The sequence below is a fragment of the Phragmites australis genome, chromosome 10, assembly GCF_958298935.1.
Source record: "Phragmites australis chromosome 10, lpPhrAust1.1, whole genome shotgun sequence".
Lineage (NCBI taxonomy): Eukaryota > Viridiplantae > Streptophyta > Magnoliopsida > Poales > Poaceae > Phragmites > Phragmites australis.
Window position 1 is genome coordinate 9,535,529 of NC_084930.1, and position 20,171 is coordinate 9,555,699.

The 20,171-nt window shown below is 53.1% G+C and overlaps 1 protein-coding gene across 1 annotated transcript; it reads left to right on the plus strand.

Annotated features, from left to right (window-relative positions):
- The first annotated feature begins 3,154 nt into the window (after positions 1-3,154).
- LOC133930372 (LRR receptor-like serine/threonine-protein kinase RGI5) lies at positions 3,155-7,439 on the plus strand. Its single transcript, XM_062377007.1, has 2 exons — positions 3,155-6,429; positions 6,809-7,439. The coding sequence occupies exons 1-2, from the start codon at positions 3,594-3,596 to the stop codon at positions 7,192-7,194; spliced, it is 3,222 nt and encodes a 1,073-aa protein (XP_062232991.1). The 5' UTR covers positions 3,155-3,593; the 3' UTR covers positions 7,195-7,439.
- The last annotated feature ends 12,732 nt before the right edge of the window (positions 7,440-20,171 follow it).

A 20,171-nucleotide genomic window follows, 5' to 3' on the forward strand; every position in this document is an offset into this window, starting at 1 on the left:
GAGGTTGTCCAAGGAACTATCGGCCATGAGATAGAACCAATCCTCCTTTCAACCCGACCACGATGATTTGACACCCACCTCAATGTAGGAGTCTGCGGTGTCGCTGTGAAGGCAGAACCCGCAACCTCAATGGTTGGCTCGGTCATCGACCAGCAAGTGTAGAAGAACCGAAAGAGGTCGAGGCATGGCTCGACCCCGACGAAGTTCTCACACAGATGAGCAAAGATGCTCAACGTGAGAATAGAGTTGGGGTTAGGATGGATGTGGTAGATGTCGTAGAAGGAGATCATGGTGGTGAAGAACTCAAAGAAGGGAGGCACGATACCCATCAAGTAGAATGAGACGAACAACATGACCCCCCTGGAGGATAGGCAACGGGTGAGGAGACCAGCGTCATACATCGTCTTCAGCCTTGCCTCGTCGCACTTAGATCTGCGGAAGGAGGGCTCGCTGCTGGTGCACGCCATCAGACGAAATGGAAGGTGCGTCGAGGGCAACAACGGAGACAAAGACGAAGGGCTCTGAGTGAGGCTTGGCGGCTAAGGGAGATGACGAAAGGATTCATGGGGAACCGTGGGTACTCCAATTTAAAAGGCCACTGTGGTATCTCAACCATTGCGAGATCTGATCCGTGGGAAATTCAAAAGGCCACGCGTGGGGGACCAAAATTCCCTCGGACCTGGCGCAGTTAATTTCTCTCTCTCCCATATTTTCCTCTCTCTCTTCAGACGTTTAACCTCCCATCAGGATATGGTTTCCTGAGTCAACCACTAATGTTGGCTGCATCGACAACCACTCCCTAGGCAAACTTGTGATCACATGGGGTCCAAGTTGTGTGACCAGACCTGACCACGACCACGTGGCATGCAGTGACCACTCCCTATGCAAACTTATGATCACTTAGGGCCCAAGTGGTGCAACGAGACCCGACCATAACCACGTGGCAAGCAGTGACCACGAACACCTGCGGTGAACCACTAAGTCCACAACATCCATGAGGGAGCTTGGAGGCTACTGTTGATGTAATGGATAAGAGGGTGCCCCACGAGGTGGGTCCCGCACCGCCAAATGTCAACCGGCAATAGGTATTATCAAGACCACGGCCTAATCGTGTGACTAGGGCGAGACTCATCCGACCAGCCCCTGGTCGCAGAGCAAAATCTTGCAATCAGCTCTTGCTAGTCACAAAGCAGGTATTCACACAACCAGTCAAGTCCCATTTAGTGTTGCTCACTCGAGTATTTCCCTTCCCTAGGCGCTTGTTTTCGGTGAGGCATGGTCGTGGGGCGTCATGGTATTGCAGTGACCCGTCCTTTAGTATTTAATGCCGCTGGATGGTTTGACGGGTGAGCATGATGGTGTTCAGTGATGGTACAGGGCGTGCGGGACGACCAGAGCAGGGTGAGCGTGCTTACCTACCGTCATGATGAGCTAGGAATAGCTAGACTTCGTCAAACGTAGGTCTGTCACCTGTTTTGGCATTGTCCGTTTGTATGATATATAAAGGGGTGAAGACCCTACTTGTAGACATAAGAGAAAACACGTTGTAACAAGTTCATCCAACTTATAAGAAAATACACAGTATTTTTCCGTAGGGCTATTACTCCACATAAGGTCTAAACCTGGATAAATTCTTGTGTTTTTGGATCTAGTTCGATATACCCCCACTAGAAATATAGATTAACGCGTCTATCGTCTGATATACCCAAATTCATTATCAGGAATCATCCCCGATAGCATCCCTTTCCTCTAGGCTCGCTCGTTCTCAATTCTCAGTATGCTCTGCTCACAACTAATTGTTGTGCTCCTAGAGTGGGTGGCCGGCTTGATTTATGGATAATTTGCTCTTACCCTCTCCCCTTCTCTGTACACGCAAGAGGCAAGGGCCATATCATCATTATTAAAAAATTGATATTTCTCTAGGCAAAAATGATGATATTTGTTGGCGGAACTGACAATAGTGGTGGGAAAAGATAAAAATTAGAAGTGTTGACAAATAAAGAAACTAGAAAATTTAGTGACACACATGACAAAACTTTTATCGATGGTAAATAAGTAATTTTATCCTATAAGACCGAAGGAGCATGTTCTCTTCCTCAGCCAATCGTTCTTGCTGATCAAAGCTACCTTTTGGTTATTCTTGGTATTTTAAAAATTTAAAAGTCGAAGCATCAAACGCCGTGGTCCTTTAATTTGGTCAATACATTTGCACTAGCAAGCACCAAATTCCTGCATGCTGCTTAACACATACGACCCGTATTTCCCGGAGCTGCACCTTTGTAGTGCTACTAAAAGAGTCCAAATAAAACAAGAAATTCCTCAATTATACTATTTTTTTAGGGGCTCATTACACTAAACCCCAGTACTAAAAGGAGTACTGTACTCCATGTTTTGATCTACTATCTAACGAAGACTAGCAAAACTATCTCGTGACCTGTGCTAGTGATTAGCTCCAATGCAAAGGGCCCCTGTTCGTTCATGGCAAAAAAGCTCCCTCTCATTTCGACCCAAAAAGCCGTGTTCCCCTCAGGTACAGAGACTGACGAGCGGGCCCTGCCATTGGAGAACGGACGACGGAGTGCAGTGCAGGCCCCTGTGACATGGCGCGGCTCCGGCTGATACCTAGGTATCCACGAGTCGGATTTTTACCCCGGACACCGTCCCACAAAGCCTCTTGTTTTGCCTTGTCACTAGTGCGGTTTTCACGTGTTTGTCCCGGTAATGTTCTTCACCTCTCTCTCTCCTTAAACTCTACTAGTAGTAAACGCAGTCAATCGTATCCAACACTTGCGCCCTTTTCATTTTCACTTTTCAGGCCACTATTGTAGTAGTACCAAGTTGCGTTTTTTTATGTGTCTACATTGGACAGCATTATTTAGCATTTTCAACACCACAAGAAAAGGCGAAAATTTTGGTAAAAAGGCTTTTTGTTGCTCCTTATCCTCACGAGAAGATGCGTATGCCTGTCTACTGCAAGGAGTCAGGAGGATTAGGGGGTGAAAAGAAACACAAATGAGGCCAAGCAACAAGTGACCAAAACTGCAATTAAACAAGTTAAACTCACTCAGCAACAGTGACACTTCTTGCCCCCATTAAATACTTGCTCTGCTCCCATGAGCCGCAGATAAGACCAAAACAGCCGGGGTTTAACCCAGCCCAAATCAAGGGTTTAAGCAAGCAACTGATTTGTACTACTACTCCATAATCTATCTCCTTGTTGGGCACATAACTGAAGTGAGGAAGAGGGGGAGGGGGAGACGCAGAGAAACACCTCGGCTCGGTCACGGCCTCCATATGCTTGTTGGGTGCGGCACAAGCAACGGCAGCTGAAAGCGAGCTCCCTCCACCTCGCTCGCTGCTGCCTCTCGCCTCCTCCTCCTCACGCTCCTCGCTCTCACATCCCGCGGCGACCACCTCGTCCTGCTCCTCGAGTCGCCGGATCCCCTTCCCACTAGCGAGCGAGCGCGCGCGCGCGCCATCCATGCCGTGAGCTCGCTCGCCGTGCCGGCCGCTCTCGTTTGAAGGAAAAAGTCGTCACCTTTTCCGGTTCCCGCGGCGGGTTGGTTCTTGATCGAGGCGGTTAATAAGAAAGAATGGCGCAGCGGCGAGGGCGGTTGTTCTTGGTGGTCGCTGCAGCGCTTCTGTTGGTCTTGGTGGAGGCGGTCCGGCCGGGCGCGGCGATGTCGCCGGACGGGAAGGCGCTTCTGTCGCTGCTGCCGGGGGCGCCGTCGCCCGTGCTGCCGTCGTGGGACCCCAAGGCCGCGACGCCGTGCTCGTGGCAGGGGGTGACGTGCTCGCCCCAGAGCCGGGTGGTGTCGCTGTCGCTGCCCAACACCTTCCTCAATCTGTCCGCGCTGCCGCCGTCGCTCGCCTCGCTCTCTTCGCTGCAGCTGCTCAACCTCTCCACCTGCAACATCTCGGGGACGATCCCTCCGTCGTACGCGTCGCTGGCGGCGCTGCGCGTGCTCGACCTGTCGTCGAACGCGCTCACGGGTGACATCCCCGACTCGCTCGGTGCGCTGTCCGGGCTCCAGTTCCTGCTCCTCAACTCCAACCGCCTCATCGGCGCCATCCCGCGCTCCCTCGCCAACCTCTCCGCGCTCCAGGTGCTCTGCGTCCAGGACAACTTCCTCAACGGCACCATCCCGGCGCCCCTGGGAGCGCTCACCGCGCTCCAGCAGTTCCGTATCGGCGGCAACCCGGCGCTGTCTGGGCCCATCCCGCCCTCCCTCGGCGCGCTCTCCAACCTCACCGTCTTCGGCGCCGCGGCGACCGCGCTTTCCGGCCCCATCCCGGAGGAGTTAGGCAACCTCATCAACCTCCAGACGCTGGCATTGTACGACACCAGCGTGTCCGGTCCCATACCCGCCGCGCTTGGCGGCTGCGTCGAGCTGCGCAACCTCTACCTCCACATGAACAAGCTCACCGGGCCGATACCGCCGGAGCTCGGGCGGCTGCAGAAGCTCACCAGCCTGCTCCTCTGGGGCAACGCTCTCTCCGGGAAGATCCCACCGGAGCTGTCCAACTGCTCCGCATTGGTGGTGCTCGACCTGTCGGGCAACCGCCTCACAGGCAATGTGCCCGGGGCGCTCGGGCGGCTCGGCGCGCTCGAGCAGCTGCACCTGTCGGACAACCAGCTCACGGGGCGCATACCGCCGGAGCTGAGCAACTTGAGCAGCCTCACCGCGCTTCAGCTCGACAAGAATGGTCTCTCGGGGGCGATCCCGCCGCAGCTCGGGGAGCTGAAGGCGCTCCAGGTGCTGTTCCTCTGGGGCAACGCGCTATCCGGCGCAATTCCGCCGTCGCTGGGCGACTGCACGGAGCTGTACGCGCTGGACCTGTCCAAGAACCGGCTCTCCGGCGGCATCCCTGACGAGGTGTTTGCGCTGCAGAAGCTCAGCAAGCTGCTGCTGCTCGGCAATGCGCTGTCTGGGCCGCTCCCGCCGAGCGTCGCCGACTGCGTGTCATTGGTCCGGCTCCGGCTGGGCGAGAACCAGCTCGTCGGCGAGATACCAAGGGAGATCGGCAAGCTGCAGAACCTGGTGTTCCTGGACCTGTACTCTAACAGGTTCACCGGCGCGCTGCCCGCCGAGCTCGCCAACATCACGGTGCTGGAGCTCCTCGACGTGCACAACAACAGCTTGTCCGGGGGCATCCCGCCGCAGTTCGGGGAGCTGATGAACCTGGAGCAGCTCGACCTGAGCATGAACAATCTCACCGGTGAAATACCGGCGAGCTTTGGCAACTTCAGCTACCTCAACAAGCTCATCCTGAGCGGCAACAATCTGTCTGGGCCATTGCCCAAATCGATTCGGAACCTGCAGAAGCTGACCATGCTGGACCTGAGCATCAACAGCTTCTCCGGCCCGATACCGCCGGAGATCGGTGCGCTGTCGAGCCTCAGCATCAGCCTGGACCTGAGCTCGAACAGGTTCGCCGGGGATCTACCGGACGAGATGTCCGGCTTGACGCAGCTTCAGTCACTCAACCTGGCAAGTAATGGCCTCTACGGCAGCATCTCGGTGCTGGGCGCGCTCACCAGCCTGACATCCCTCAACATCTCCTACAACAACTTCTCCGGTGCAATCCCGGTGACGCCATTCTTCAAGACATTGTCGTCCAACTCCTACATTGGCAATGCCAACCTCTGTGAGTCCTTTGACGGCCACACATGCACGTCGGACATGGTTCGCAGGTCGGCCCTGAAGACGATCAAGACTGTGATCCTCGTCTGCGCCGTTCTGGGATTGGTCACGCTGTTGCTTGTTGTGGTTTGGATTCTGATCAACAGAAGCAGGAAGCTTGCGGGCGATAAGGCGATGAGCTTGTCGGCGGCAGGCGGCGATGATTTCTCCAACCCGTGGACGTTTACGCCTTTCCAGAAGCTCAACTTCAGCATTGATAGCATCTTGGCATGTTTAAAGGACGAGAATGTGATCGGCAAAGGTTGCTCGGGGGTGGTGTACAGAGCTGAAATGCCGAACGGGGAGATCATCGCGGTGAAGAAGCTCTGGAAGGCCGGCAAGGATGAGCCAATCGATACGTTTGCCGCCGAGATTCAGATTCTTGGGCACATCAGGCACCGGAACATCGTGAAGCTGCTTGGGTACTGCTCGAACAGGTCTGTCAAGCTCCTGCTCTACAATTACATCCCCAACGGCAATCTGCTGCAGCTCCTGATGGAAAACAGGAGCCTAGATTGGGATACCCGGTACAAGATTGCCGTCGGGACCGCGCAGGGGCTGGCTTATCTGCACCATGACTGCGTCCCGGCGATACTCCACCGGGACGTTAAGTGCAACAACATTCTGCTCGATTCGAAGTATGAGGCGTACTTGGCTGACTTTGGGCTTGCCAAGCTGATGAATTCCCCGAATTATCATCATGCCATGTCGCGCATCGCCGGTTCTTATGGATACATTGCTCCAGGCAAGTGATTCTTTTTACTGCTACTGAGTACTCGTCCACATTTTGCTGTTCTTGTTTCTTCAGCATTTAGACCGTAGTGTAGAAGAACACCAATTAATGCCACAGCTCAGTGATTCTTTGGGTATGCTGCTGCCTAAGCAGGAATCTTTGACCTTAGTTGCTTCTACCAATATTGACCTTGTTGCATCAATGACCATGACTCGATTGCTTGTAGCTAAAGCTGGTAACAGTGATCACTCTGACTAGTAGTACACTTAGTACTAGTTCCTCACATCACAAGCATTCTAGTTAATTGGAATAGCATGTTGCTTTATTACAGATAGGACTGGATGATTATTTTCAAGGGATGCATGAGTGTTAACATTTCTTCATTTTTCAGAGTACGGCTACACCAGCAACATCACCGAGAAGAGCGACGTATACAGCTACGGCGTGGTGCTCCTGGAGATCCTGAGCGGGCGGAGCGCTATCGAGTCAATGGTCGGCGGCAGCCTGCACATCGTGGAGTGGGCGAAGAAGAAGATGGGGAGCTACGAGCCGCCGGTGAACATCCTGGACCCGAAGCTGCGCGGCATGCCGGACCAGCTGGTGCAGGAGATGCTGCAGACGCTGGGCGTCGCCATCTTCTGCGTGAACGCGGCGCCGGCGGAGCGGCCGACCATGAAGGAGGTGGTGGCCCTGCTCAAGGAGGTGAAGAGCCCGCCGGAGGAGTGGGCCAAGACGTCGCAACAGCCGCTCATCAAGCCCGGAAGCCAGCAAGGGTGACGATCGACATTGCCGCGCATTGGAGTAGTTTCTCTTCTGGATTTCACATCGTTGGAGAAGAGCATTCGTTGTAGTGGATTCAGTGATGCAGATTGCAGCTAGAAGAAATGGAGGGAGATGAGATGAAACAGAGGGGGGAAATGGAGTAGAGTTTAGAGAATTCAGGGCAAGCTAGCTTTGGTTAGGGGAGTCTTGTACAGTTCCAAATGGTGTCGCAGCCCGTTTTGGGAAACTTGAATGGAAAATTTCTCGATTGTTCTTGCAATACATCACCTGTGTGTTTTCAGTTTACCTTTTCTTTTTCTTTTTGAAATTTATTCAGTTTACATTTTTGCTCCATGCAAAATACTGCAACAAGAAGCAGCTGCGTGTTCACCCAGATCGGAGTATCAGAATTCAAAACTCAGAGGGAAAAATGCAAAAACCCCTCTACAAGTCACTTAGATTTTGACTTTCCCCCAAAAATTATTTTATTGCAAAAAAACTCCCAAAAGTTTGACTTTGTTGCGAAAAACCTCAAAAATTTTAAAAAATAAAAAAATCATAAAAAATTCTAAAACAAACCAGAGATAATTCTAAGACTTTCAGTGAAATTTGTTTTCAAAAATAATATCTTTTGCATCATATTTCATGGAAAGGAAGTTTGAAAAAAAAATATGCAACTCATTTATTAACTCATGTTATTTTAACTTTTTCATGTCTACCATTATTTTTTCTACACAAATAATTATTTAAGTAAACTAATAAAACTGGTTACACTAATTTTGGGGGTGTTATGGATTAGTTATGAGTTAATCTATCTGTAACACATTTACTCAATCCTGCACGTTACAATAACTATTTCAAGATTTCATGTATTTTTACAAGATAGAGGATCATGTAAGAAGACTAAAAAAATTTGTTTCATGATTTTTGGATTAGTAAATAATTAACTATGCATTTAACTTGAATTAATATATAAGCTGCACGTTTTTCTTTTTTTTCAAACTTACTCTCCATGAAATATGATGCAAACGATATTATTTTTTAAAATAAATTTCACGAAAGGTCTTAGAATTGTCTCTAGTTTTTTTAGAATTTTTTTTATGATTTTTTAAAAAAAATTGAATTTTTTGGAGTGTTTTTTAACAAAATCAAATTTTTAGAGGTTTTTTTTTTGCAACAAAACGGTTTTTGAAGGGGAAAGTCAAAATCCAAGTGACTTTTAGAGAGGTTTTTGTATTTTTCCCAAACTCAGAAGCTATGCACAGTTAACATACGCACGGACCAGAAAAGTAGCAGGCCACAAACACTACTAGTTAGCCTACCAATTTACCAATTAACTGACTTGGGAGTAGATGTGCAAAGACTGACTCAGGAGTTGATATTAAAAGCAAATACTCCTTTCAATCAATACGAGTTTGTTAAAAAGAAAGGAAAAAAGAATTATACTTCATACTCTTTTTGGTCACGAAAGCTTATATTTTGGACAAGATATGGTTATACTTACGAAACTTTGACTAACAATAAGGTTTAAAATATCGGAAACTACTCTATGAGCATAGGGGTAAATATCCACCCTCCTGTCAGCCGTATCATCAGTGGAGAGCCGAGATTGATCCACATCATAATCTGCTAGAGGTGACGTAGATCAATCTCAGCCCTCCGTTCAGGATCTGACATCTCACAGGGTGGGCATTTACTTTGGAAATATTAAACTTATATATGTAGATTTGGCTTTAATTTTTTTCATAATTTTATATATTTATTGAATTTTTGCCAAATGTATTTTTGACCAGAGGGAGCCTTCACCACTAATTATCACTCTGTGATTACTCAAACTTTGCTTAATACTCCCACGGGGCAAAAGAAAGCTATTGTTATGGATATCCACACTACTTCTTTTGTTATAATAGATTTGTGAAACATAGCAAAACTATAGAATTATAAAGCTACCTTTTAAGATAAATCTAGTCATATCATTTTTAAAGTTGAAACTTAATACATAAAATGTATTGTGACTGCAATCAGAAAACCGTCAATATTTGTGACTAGAGTGAGTACTTTTTTATACGGTATAAATGTGAAGAATAATCGAATAAACTACCCAATTTTACCCCACTATAATACTTTTTCATGACATATCTAGTGAAAATATTTTCATACTGCCTACCTGGTCATCTTGAAAATTACTCTTTTTTAGATGTCTTAATAATTTATTTATTTTCCTTGAAAATTACTACTGCCAACGCTCGATCAGTCAGATTCAAGCGACAAGCGACAAATATATTTTTTTTAACAAAAAGTGGCAAATATTCGCTCTCAGACACAGATGAAGCAGATTAGTTGGGGCAAGTACTGAAACAGTTTTATTAGACCATCTCCAATAGGTATTTTAAAAATTAATTCTCTATAACACTATTACAGTATTCTCTAACACTATTACATTATTTTTTATTTTTTTTTATCTCTAACAACTACCTTATTTTTTATCTTCTATTATTTTTTATCTCTCCTCAAACCTACAGTCATTCACGGTATCTATTTTCCATCCGTAACTTTACAGCTAGCTATTTCCGTCGGTAACACTTTAGCGCCAGAAGCCGATGCGGTTGGAGCTTGTTACGGACGACAGGAGGAAGCAAATATGCAGCACAGTGTTTTAAAGAATGGCAGCACAGTGTTATGAAGATCCTGCTAGAGATAGCCTTAGCTAGCCTGCTGTTGCCTATCTAAGCTAGCCTACATGAACATGATTGCATCGCTCGCCGGATTTGCGTACGCGCACGTGGTACGTACGCACAGCCAGGGCCCATCGCTCACCTAGTCCTCCGCCGGCCCACCCTCCGTCCCCGTGCTCCCCCGGCGCCGGCAGCCGTGCCTTCCCCACGAGTGCGATGGATTTCGAACGGACCGACGGCGGCCTGTGCTCTCACATGTCTGTGTCGCACGCGCGCGCGCTCTGGAGGCAAGAGAGGCCCGCCCCGCGGCCCTCGGTCGTCCGCAGCCAGACCGCGGCGGCGGCGGCCTCGCTGTCACTCGCCGAAACGGTGGCCATCGGTGCGGCGGCACGCGTGGTGAGTCTCCTGATCGGCGTGCGTGTTGTTTGATGAAGGGGGGATGCCTTGACGCCGATCGGTTGGTTCTGCTGCCACAATGAGCGTAGGCACGTACGACGCGATCCCAGACATGGACTGCAGCCTGCATGCTTGAGTTCGCAGACTCCAAGCTCAGTGCAATTCGTCTCGAAGAAAGGCTATGCTCGAGCACTGCAGGCTGCAGCAAGCACCTGCCGGTGCAGGGAGGCCTAAACGACGACCAAAGGTTTTTGGAAATCCTGCGAATTTGTTCCTTGCCTGACGACGACCAAAGGCCGAAACGACGCCAGTTTCCAGGCGGACACCCATAACCGCCATCGGACCGCCAAGACGTATCCCGGCGAATTTTTTATTTTTACAGTTTTAAATAAAAAATTACATATATATATATACATCCGTTTTGAAAAAAATTACAAATATAAACTTCTGTCATTAGTTGAAAATGTGACATGTTTAAAAATAAAAAATATTTTCTTCTAATATTTTCAAAATTCAAAGCACTATAGAATAGTCATGAATTCTTTTGAAAAATTTGTGTTGTGGAGGATGCTATCATCTAGCTCTCAAAAAAAAATTTTATATAAATATGACTTGTATAATGACAAACAAAAAGAAAAATTTAGGCAAAAATAATTATTTGAGTTAAATTTTTTTAAGAGCCAGATAATAGCATCCCCTACACTATATAATATTTTAGAATTTTTTATAACTATTTCAATAGTATTTTGAATTTTAAGAGTATTAGGACGCTCCATTTCTTATTTTTAAACCTGCGCGACATGAATCTGTATGTGCAGTTTTTCAAACACATATATTTACAATTTTATTTTAAAAATAAAAAATAAATCATATCCTGGCATCTTCACGTCCAGCTCGTTCAGTGACGACGGTATGCAGTCTAGTCAGCCCACGGGTGCTGCCCACTACACCACGGTCCACCACAAGCCCAAAGAGAAGAAAAAAACAGACGCAAGCCCATGAAGCCTGCATGGCACTGTTCTTCACGTCACGCCTGCAAGTGCTAGGAGTCTCGTCTCTGAATCCACGCGTGATGTGTCACTGAAGACTGGCCCCCCTCCCGCGCGCGTGGGAACAAATTGTGCTTCAGTACGAAGCCCGAAGCCTGCACGTTAGTCTTCACTGACATGTGGGCCCACATACGTCATCACCAGACCGCTCACACACGCCGCCGCACCGGCGCTCATCGACGCTTCGGTGGAACTTCACTAAAAAACAAATCGCGAGGCGAACGGAAGTCCAAACAGCAAGCTGTGAGCCGACAAGCGATCGAGAGGCTGGCGCAACCGTTGCTAATCCTAGCCACCCCCTCCTCGCCACCACCCTCCTCGCGACCCATGGGCGGGGCTCCCCGTGGAGGAGGCCCGCCATCGCTCGCGTCCCTGTACGTGGGCGACCTTGCGGAGAGCGTGGCGGAAGGGGAGATCCTCGATCGTGGTCTTCAGGGAGGTCGCGCCTGTTGCCTCCGTGCGTGTCCGCCGCGACATGGCCGGCCACAAGTCGCTCGGCTACGGCTACGTCAACCTCCACTCGCGTGAGGATGGTGAGTCTGTCGCGTCCTCTCTCGCTCTCGATCGTATAGCCGCTGGTTGGTTCCTAGGGTTCCGTTCGTGGCCAGGGTTTGCTATTGGATTGGGTCATTGGGTGGCCGTCGCAAGGTTTGGTTTTTATCGGAGTTGTGGCGATCGATCGTGAAGTTTCTCATCTAATTTTATAATCAAGCAGATAGCGTTTGGGGCTTGCGATGCAGGTTCATATGGTGGCACTGTTGTGATCAATCATCGATCGGTTGCAGTGCGATTGTTCCTTGTTGGTTTTTGTCGATTACAGTTACAAGTCTGAATTAGGATCTCCCCTTACCCTATTTATGGGATCAGATTTCTATTTTATTCTTTCTAGAGAACACATGATACGGTGGCCTGGCATCAGATTTAGGGGTTGAGGTGGTCGGGGTTTACATGGCGATGGTTGGAGAATGGTCTCTCATGTCGCAAGCTAACAATGCTTATAGTTATCGTGGATCTATCGTGTTACGAAAAATCTTTGTTAAGCCAAAGGAACCCTTCAGACTCTACGTGTCATAGAGACAGTTCTCACAATTATAACGAGCGAAGCCTTCGTCGAGCCTTCGAAATACAACCGAAGTGTGACCTAAATCCAGCATGAAGACGGAGCGAAGGGCGAAGGAATGGTCGAAGGGAAGACCATAGGTGGCGATCGGATAACATGAAAGACAAGATTGTAAATAATCTAGATGTACTTAAGAAAATGTCTTAGTACCATCGAATATGCCGAGCATGTAGCAGTTGGAGGGGTAAACTTGTAAACTATAACGAAGAGTGGTTGAGTACGACCTATAAATAGGGTGTCACTGTACCTGACGGGACAAATGACCTCAATATCAGTGAACAATTCCCCACTTTGTGCATTTTCCACCTAGCCTTCGGATCACTTCAGGGTTACAAAGGCCCACCACTCCGTTCAGTTATGCTAGTTTCTAACAATTGACGCCATCTGTGGGGATCAAACACATTGAAAGCCATACCACCCAAAAATAAGTTGAAGGGCATCGATACGTCAGCAATGCAACAAACATAGCAACTTCCAGGGGGGACGCGGCTACGACTACCCCTCTGGCCATGGCGGAGACGATAAATGCCTCAATTGAGCTAGATGAAGTGGGCCAAGAAGAACATATTCAAGTGGCTGTGCCATCCACTGAGGATGATCGAGTTCGCAAAGACCCAACTCACCAGGACAATACAAATGCTTCAATGCAAAGGGTAGATATCTGGCTTTGCACTTGTTTCGAAGCTTCGTAAGCAGCGAAGGAAAAGGCTCCTCTTTTCGAAGATCATGAAGACTTCAAACATTTTCAAGACTATGAAGATAATGAAGAAGAAACTGAAGCATAAAGAAATATGCGGCTAGAGGCGGAAGACTTAGAAAGGCAAATAACATAAAAGAAGCGTATGCTAGAGAACCTGACAGTGAGCCAGAGGATGACCAAATTAACGAGTTTCAGCGCGAGAACGAGGTGACACGACACACACCATCACCCTTTCGTCAGCATTTATAACATAGCCTATGCAAGATCTTTGGCCCAAATCACTTTCAAGTGACCCAGACTGTTGGAAACTCGCGTAACTGAACAAAGTGGTGGGCCTTCAGAACCCTAAAGTGATCTGAAGGCCAGGTGGAAACACACAAAGTGGGGAATTGTTCACTGATACTTAGGTCATCTGCCCTATGAGTTACAATGACGCTCTATTTATAGACCAAACTTAACCACTCCTTGTGACAGTTTATGAGATTAACCCCTCCAACTGTCACATGCTCGACATATTCGAGGGTACTAAGGTATTTTTCTAAGTACATCTAGATTATTTACAATCCTACCCTTCATTGTCTTCGGTCACCACCTATGATTCTCCCTTCGACTATGCATTCGCCCTTTGCTCCGTCTTCATGCTGGATTTAGATCCACAGTAACTGTAAGCCTTGTTAGTTTGCGGCATCCTCGAAGGTCTTCAACACGATGGCTGAAGGGACCCGTGTGACCTTTCCCTAACATGGACTCCCCCCTCTCTTTAGGGTTTGCAAAACAGGCCATGGCCTTCAAGTTTCAAGATGCCATGTGATGTTTGATGGAGAATCAGATCCAAAAGAATTTGTCATGAGCTTTAAGGCAGCAATTGAATCTATTGGTAGAGATGACACAACACTAGTGAAGGACTTAGTGTTGGCAGTAAAAGGAATAGCAAGATCTTTGTCGGTGTATGGAGTATAGGGATACCCTGGCAAAAAGGTCCTCCATAGAATATAAGAATCAGGGATGCGTATTTCCTAAAAACTAGTCGGTCGCACGATAAGTAGGAAGTCCCACGATCAGTACGAGGCTTACACGACCAGCCTCATTGGGACATCACCTGAACCCGCGACCAGCCCCATTGGTCGCAGGGCCGGACCTAACACAAACTGTCCAATCACATTTATTGATATCTACTCAAATGGTTTTTCCCTTCCCCCAGGCACCTTCCCCTACAAACAAAGTCATGGATGGTGCATAAGGGTACTGTCCCGTCTTTGAGACTTTGGGACCGTGTCGGAGAGTGAACTCCTGTCGCAGGGATCCCGAGAGACCCCTCTTTAGAGATTCGGCCGGGGGGATGATCCTAGAAAAGCTTGTACGGGAAAAAAGCGGGAACGGAAGTAAATGCGCTGGCTTGCGGGTACACCGGGTTTTTGAACAGGTTCGGGCCGCGCGGGGGCGTAACACCCTACTCCTGTATGAGTGTTATATCTATCCTTGAAGGGGATCCTTCAAGGATATATCTGGTTCTCCCAGGAGAGCTGTTTACAAAGAGCTGGAGGCTCTTATGTTCTAGCTAGCTGGTCTCTTGATCGTCTTGCGATCGGGGGCTGTTGTTTTCTTGTTCTTCGACTGACTCTCTTCCTCTTTTCTTTTTTTGTTCGGTGTCCTCCATCCTTTCCTTTTATAGATGCGCCGACCTCGACATATCCTGAATGGGAAAGAGGGGACGCGAATGCCCAGGTGCCACGGAGAAAGGCGTAATCATTTCATTTTGGCGAAGTGACAGGGGCGGTGGAGGAAGGCGGCGTGCATTCGACCACCAGCCGCTGCGGAAGCTTCGGGGTGCTCTGAAAAGGGCCCACCGGACAGCCTCAGAGGTGCCCGGTGCGCCCACCCTGTCTTGTTCTCCTGCCAGGGCAGGGTGGCAGGCCGAGCGCTTCGATTCTGGCGACGTTATCCCGAGGCGCGCAGGCGAAAACGGGACGGGACCCGTGCATTTAATGGACCCACGCCCCCCTGCCATTGCATGGCAGGGTCTGACACTGGGGCGTGGGCAGCCGAGAATGTCAGGATGTCAGAATGTCAGGCCACGCGCGCCTATTAAATGCGGCATCGGGCCCTTGACTGGATGACACCCTGACGACGGGGCCCTTCGAGTCTTTGAACGAGCTTGCGCGAACCTTCGGGGGACCGAGTCCTCGGGGGCTGCCACGTGCAGCCCCGAGCACTCTCTCCCGAGCACTTCAGCGGGACCTTCGGGGCACCGAGTCCTCGGGGGCTGCCACGTGCAGCCCCGAGCACTCTCTCCCGAGCACTTCAGCGGGACCTTCGGGGCACCGAGTCCTCGGGGGCTGCCACGTGCAGCCCCGAGCACTCTCTCCCGAGCACTTCAGCGGGACCTTCGGGGCACCGAGTCCTCGGGGGCTGCCACGTGCAGCCCCGAGCACTCTCTCCCGAGCACTTCAGCGGGACCTTCGGGGCACCGAGTCCTCGGGGGCTGCCACGTGCAGCCCCGAGCACTCTCTCCCGAGCACTTCAGTGGGACCTTCGGGGCACCGAGTCTTCGGGGGCTGCCACGTGCAGCCCCGAGCACTCTCTCCCGAGCACTTCAGCGGGACCTTCGGGGCACCGAGTCCTCGGGGGCTGCCACGTGCAGCCCCGAGCACTCTCTCCCGAGCACTCTGTTTCTACCTATCTTGCAGGGTGGTGATATGTGGTGGACGGCCGGTCTGGCCTCGGGACTTAGGGACCCCTGGTTCTAAATACACCGACAGTAGCCCCCGGGCCCGCTGGCAGTCGATGGGACGGAGACTGCGAATGGGCCCTTCGTCGCGACCGAGGCCAAGGCTGGCCGGATGCCATGTGGCAAGCTTTCGAGAGGTGGCCCCTGCGGATTTTAGACATCAAGTATGCCCCAACGGGAAAATGAGTGGTCGCGTGTCCATACAACTTCCGAGGGGCACGATAATCATACGGGCGGCCCGCGCGGTCGCCGCGCAGATCGAGGAAAATACGCCTGGCAACCGCTGACATCGCGCGATCGGCGGGAGATTCGCCTGACAGTTGCGTCGACCGAGGCGACGCTTCGCCGAGCGAACCGTCCGGGGCGGCAGTTTTTGAATTTTGAGATATAAAAGGGGGAATGGATCGGTCCGTTCCCCTTTTTCACGCTCTCTCGCACCCGTGCTCCTGCTTCCTTTGCGCTTCGAAGCCCCTAGGAAATTCCCAGGCGACCGGAGCGTTCTTCCTTCTCTCTCTCTTCACCACCAAAAAACGCCTTCCACTCCGCTGAGATGACGAGGGTTGGAGGAGGACGCCGGGATAGGACTCCGGACAGCATCTTGCCGGAATCTCGCCTGAGGAATGAGGAGGCGGTGGATAAAATCAAGAAGCTGCTGGTGCCGGAAGGTCAGGAGGGTGCTGTGGTGGTGAGGCCGGCGACTCTGACGCCGACGACGACCGTTCCTGGACGAACCGTCCTCTTCACCTCCTTCGTGGCGGCGGGGCTAGTGCCGCCGTTCTCCGCCTTCTTCCTGCAAGTGCTGGAGACGTACGGCATCCAAATGGCGCACCTAAGCCCCAATTCCGTCGTGGCGTTGGCGGTCTTCGCACATCTCTGCGAAATGTTCGTGGGGGTGATGCCGTCGGCGACGCTGCTTCGCCATTTCTTCGTCCTTCGGCCGGTGGGGAAGAAGAGGGGGCACTCCACGGCGGACGTCGCGGGGTGCTGCAACCTTCGGCTCCGGGAAGGCCTGGGGGACCATTATATTCCCCAGGTGGTGCGCAGCAAGTGGGAGGAATGGCGACGGGACTGGTTCTTCGTCGACATCGACCCCCACGAGCGGCTCGAGTTGCCAGAGAAGGCGGCGGAACCTCGGCGATCGACGTGGGAGGCGCCGCCGCCAGAAGATGCGAGGCTAAAGCCGGTGCTGGAGCGCATCTTGGAGCTGCGCGAGTCCGGGCTGACCTCTGTTATGGTGGTCGTGGACTTCCTGCGTCGACGACTGGCGCCCTTGCGGGAGCGGGCCCGACCAAGCTGGTTCTATACCGGGCCGGAGGACATCACTAGGACCCAGATCGGCGCGAGTTGGGATCTGGGGCAGGCGGAGCTGCGAGGGATGACCCGAGTGATCACCGGGTCGGAGGACATGAGCCGGGCGGAGCTCCCGTGGCCGGAGATGGCGCTCTGCGCCCATCCCGACCGGGTGGCTATCATGAGGCGGCTACCGGAGTTTGACGCCCAAGGGCCCGTGGACCGGCCAAGAAGCCGGAGTCCCGAGGCCTCTGAACTCCCCGGGCTGGAAGAACTCCTGGGTGAGGAGGTTGTTGGCAGCTCGGCGCAGGCTGGCGACGGGGCCGCCACAAGCAGTAGCCGCCGCGCCAGAGAAGAGGGCGCCCCTGAAGCTGCTGAAGAGTTGACGTCGGGAGACCGGGGAAAACGACCCCGGGCCTTGATCCTGCTGCCGGAGTCTCCGCCGTCGCCGACGGCAGCGGCGGCGTTTCCGGTGCTGGAGCCGCGCCTGGTGCGGATGGGGCCCGCGCCGACGCCTGCGACCTGCGCGGCGGAGACCGAGACTCGTGCGGCGGCACCCGAGGCCCGCGCAGTGGCCCAGCCGAGCCCTCAGCGGAAGAGGCGGCGGGAGGGGTCCGGACCGACGGCACCGGACCCGGACATTAGGCTCCCAGCGGCCAAATGGCGGTATCGGTGAGTCATTTTTCTTGCTTTTCCATGGGTCCTTTCGTCCCGAACTAAGTTTTGACAACTTTTACTTGTCTCCCGTAGGCCGGCCGCAGGCGTTGCGGCGACGGAGAGGGAGCAGGCGCCAAGGCCAGAGCCGAACCTGCCCGCTGCGCCAGCGGAGGCCAGTGTAGGAACGGCGGAGGCGCCAATCGACGTGGAGGCGCCAATCGACGTGGCGGCCATAGGGAGAGAGGCGGTGGCGGCGACTACCGGAAGGGCGCCGGCGGAGCCTACCCCGGGCGCGGAGAGCCCGGGGCGGAGAACGGTGGAGGCGGATGCCTCGCCGGGGCCGGTGGGCAAGGCGGCTGATGCGGGAACGCAGCTGCCGTCCGAGGCCTTGGCTCCGGAGGAGCCTACCCCGGGCAGGCAGAGCCCGGGGCGGATGGCGGCACAGGGCCCTGTGGAGAGCTCGGCCCCCCTGGAGGCATCCGGCGGAGAAGCCTGGGACCCACCGGCGCTCGCAGTGCCTGGCCGGCCTGCCGATCCCCTCTTGGCCGCCATTGAAGGCGTCCGAGCCGCAGTCGGGCAGTTGGGCGCGGCGGTGGAGGCCAAGGAGGGGGAGCTCGAGGCCGAGCACGCCCGCCTGGTACTGGAGAAGGCGCAGCTGGCGGGCGCCCGAGAGGAGGCCCGTGCGGCAGCCGCGCGGGAGCAGAAGCTCCTGGAGGACATCCGTGCGGAAGCCGCGCGGGAACGAGAAGGCCTGAGGACCGCGCGGGCAGAGGCCGCGCGGGAACGAGAAGACGCCGCCCGCCTGGCTGAGGCGTCGAGGCAGCAGGCTGCCGAGGCCCTTGCCAGGATGGGGCAGGCGCAGGTGAGGGAGGCGGCAGTCACGGCCCGGGAACGGCTTGCAGAGGAGCGGCAGGCCGAGCTGGCCCGCCGAGAGGGCGCGGTCGAGACGACGCGCGCCGACCTCCAGCGCTGGGAAGACGACCTCCAGAAGATCAGAGGAGAAGTCAAGCGCTGGGAAGAGGACGTCTCCATCCGGGAAGTGGATAACGAGCTATTAGCGTCTGATCTCGGAGCCCGGGAGGATTCGGTGGTCCAGCAGGAGGAGGTGCTGGCCCGACGGGAGAATGAGCTGAGTCGCCGGGAAGGCGAACTGAATCGCCGAGAGGGCGAGCTGAGTCGCCGGGAAGGCGAAGCCGCTGCCGCGGCGGCCACCGCGGCTACCAGGGCGGAAGAAAATGCGAAACACGAGGCGGAACTGACCGCCCGTGAACAAGCCCTGTCCGAGGTGGTGGCTAAGGCGAAGCAGGATGCCGTCCCCGCCGCAGCTGGCGGTTCTTCCGGTCCGGCCGAGGACCAGGGACTCGAGGCACAGCTGCGGGCCGCCAGGGAGAAGCTCGAGGCAGCCTTTGTTTCGCGGGTCAACCTCGTGCAGATGCTGGAGGATATACTCCGGCGGATGCGACGGGCCATGGAGAAAGGTGGTCTTGGGCGGCTTGTCGGCGACACGAAGGGCGACGGCCCCGCACGACAAGTGTTGGAGCTGCAGCAGGTCTGCGAGCGCCTCGAGACCCTGCCCTGGGCAGTTCAGGAACTTGCCGCCCGGGAGGGACGTGGCTTGGCCCAAGCCGTGGCCGAGCATGTCCTGGCCTGCTACCGAAGCAGGGACCCGGACTTCCCATTGGAGCCGGCGCGGGAGGGAGTGGTCGAGGCTGAGGAGGAGGTCGCCCGAGCAGCGGTTAGGAGTACCGCCTCTGCGGTGGCGGCCGGCTTCAGGCGAGAGGTGCCGCCACCGCCAGCCCCCGGGGACGACTCAGAGGACTCAGCCGACGCCTCTGCCGCTGACTAGGCCTTCGGCGCCCTTTTTTCTTTTGTTGTAGATGCAGGAGTGAATATTAGGAGTGAACCCTTAGAAAAAATGCTTTGTCTATGTCTTGTGAATATAATGGCAGCTTTTCCTTGGGCTCGCAACTCCAATTTCTCTGTATGCTTGATGTTTCCTCTGGCGCTCCGCCTGGAAGTCCCGAGGAGTACTCAGTCGGGCCGCTCCCGACCTTCCCATCCCCGAGAAATGAAGTTGTTCTGGTTGCTGGCGTTGGCGCAGCCAGCCTTCAAGCTCTCGCGAGTCCGTACTGCCTAGTTTAAGAAACAAAGACACAGACTCCCTTGCTCGGGAGATGGAACGGCCCTGCCCGGAACACGCCGTGCCCAGCGGACACCTTTTCACTTTGCGACCACTCAGCCGGTAGAAGGGAGACGCGTGTGAGTGAGAATGTGACCAAGAGTCCTCGCGGTCCGGTGGTGCCCGGGCTCAAAAAGGGCCGGACCGAGCACTGACAGCCTGCCCCCAAGGCCTGAGCTCCGGACTACTCGAGCAGCT